The following is a 307-nucleotide window of genomic DNA, read 5'->3' on the forward strand; positions in this document are numbered from 1 at the left end:
TCAGCAGCCTCCTTGATAAATTGCAGTAAGCCCTGAATCCCCATGATGTTGCTTAAACTGCAGTCGGGAAAAGGAAAAGGTGAGCACAAAGTTGAGCGTCGATCTTTGCACAAGGAACACCAGGTCAGGTTGAAAACAGGGTGCCGGGCTGAACCAGAGAACTACGAGAAGCTCCTGCGAGTGCCACCGTGAGCCGTGCGCAGCCGGAGCTCCTTTCCGCCGTCCAAAGAGATGCAAAACTTTTAAGCCGGCGGTGCGTGCAGCCCGCGGGGACGGAGCTCCCCACCGCCGGCGGGCCCGCAGCACG

General features: G+C 58.6%; 1 protein-coding gene across 1 annotated transcript in view; it reads right to left on the reverse strand.

Moving 5' to 3' along the window:
• Nucleotides 1-44, reverse strand: part of EXO1 (exonuclease 1) — an 18,095-nt gene extending 18,051 nt beyond the window's left edge. Inside the window, exon 1 of the mRNA XM_010288495.1 lies at nucleotides 7-44. Coding sequence (XP_010286797.1) covers nucleotides 7-44 — 38 coding nt within the window. The remainder of the gene's footprint in view (nucleotides 1-6) is intronic.
• Nucleotides 45-307: the final 263 nt, after the last annotated feature.

This window comes from Phaethon lepturus, unplaced genomic scaffold, assembly GCF_000687285.1.
Source record: "Phaethon lepturus isolate BGI_N335 unplaced genomic scaffold, ASM68728v1 scaffold5066, whole genome shotgun sequence".
In the NCBI taxonomy this organism is placed as follows: Eukaryota; Metazoa; Chordata; class Aves; order Phaethontiformes; family Phaethontidae; genus Phaethon; species Phaethon lepturus.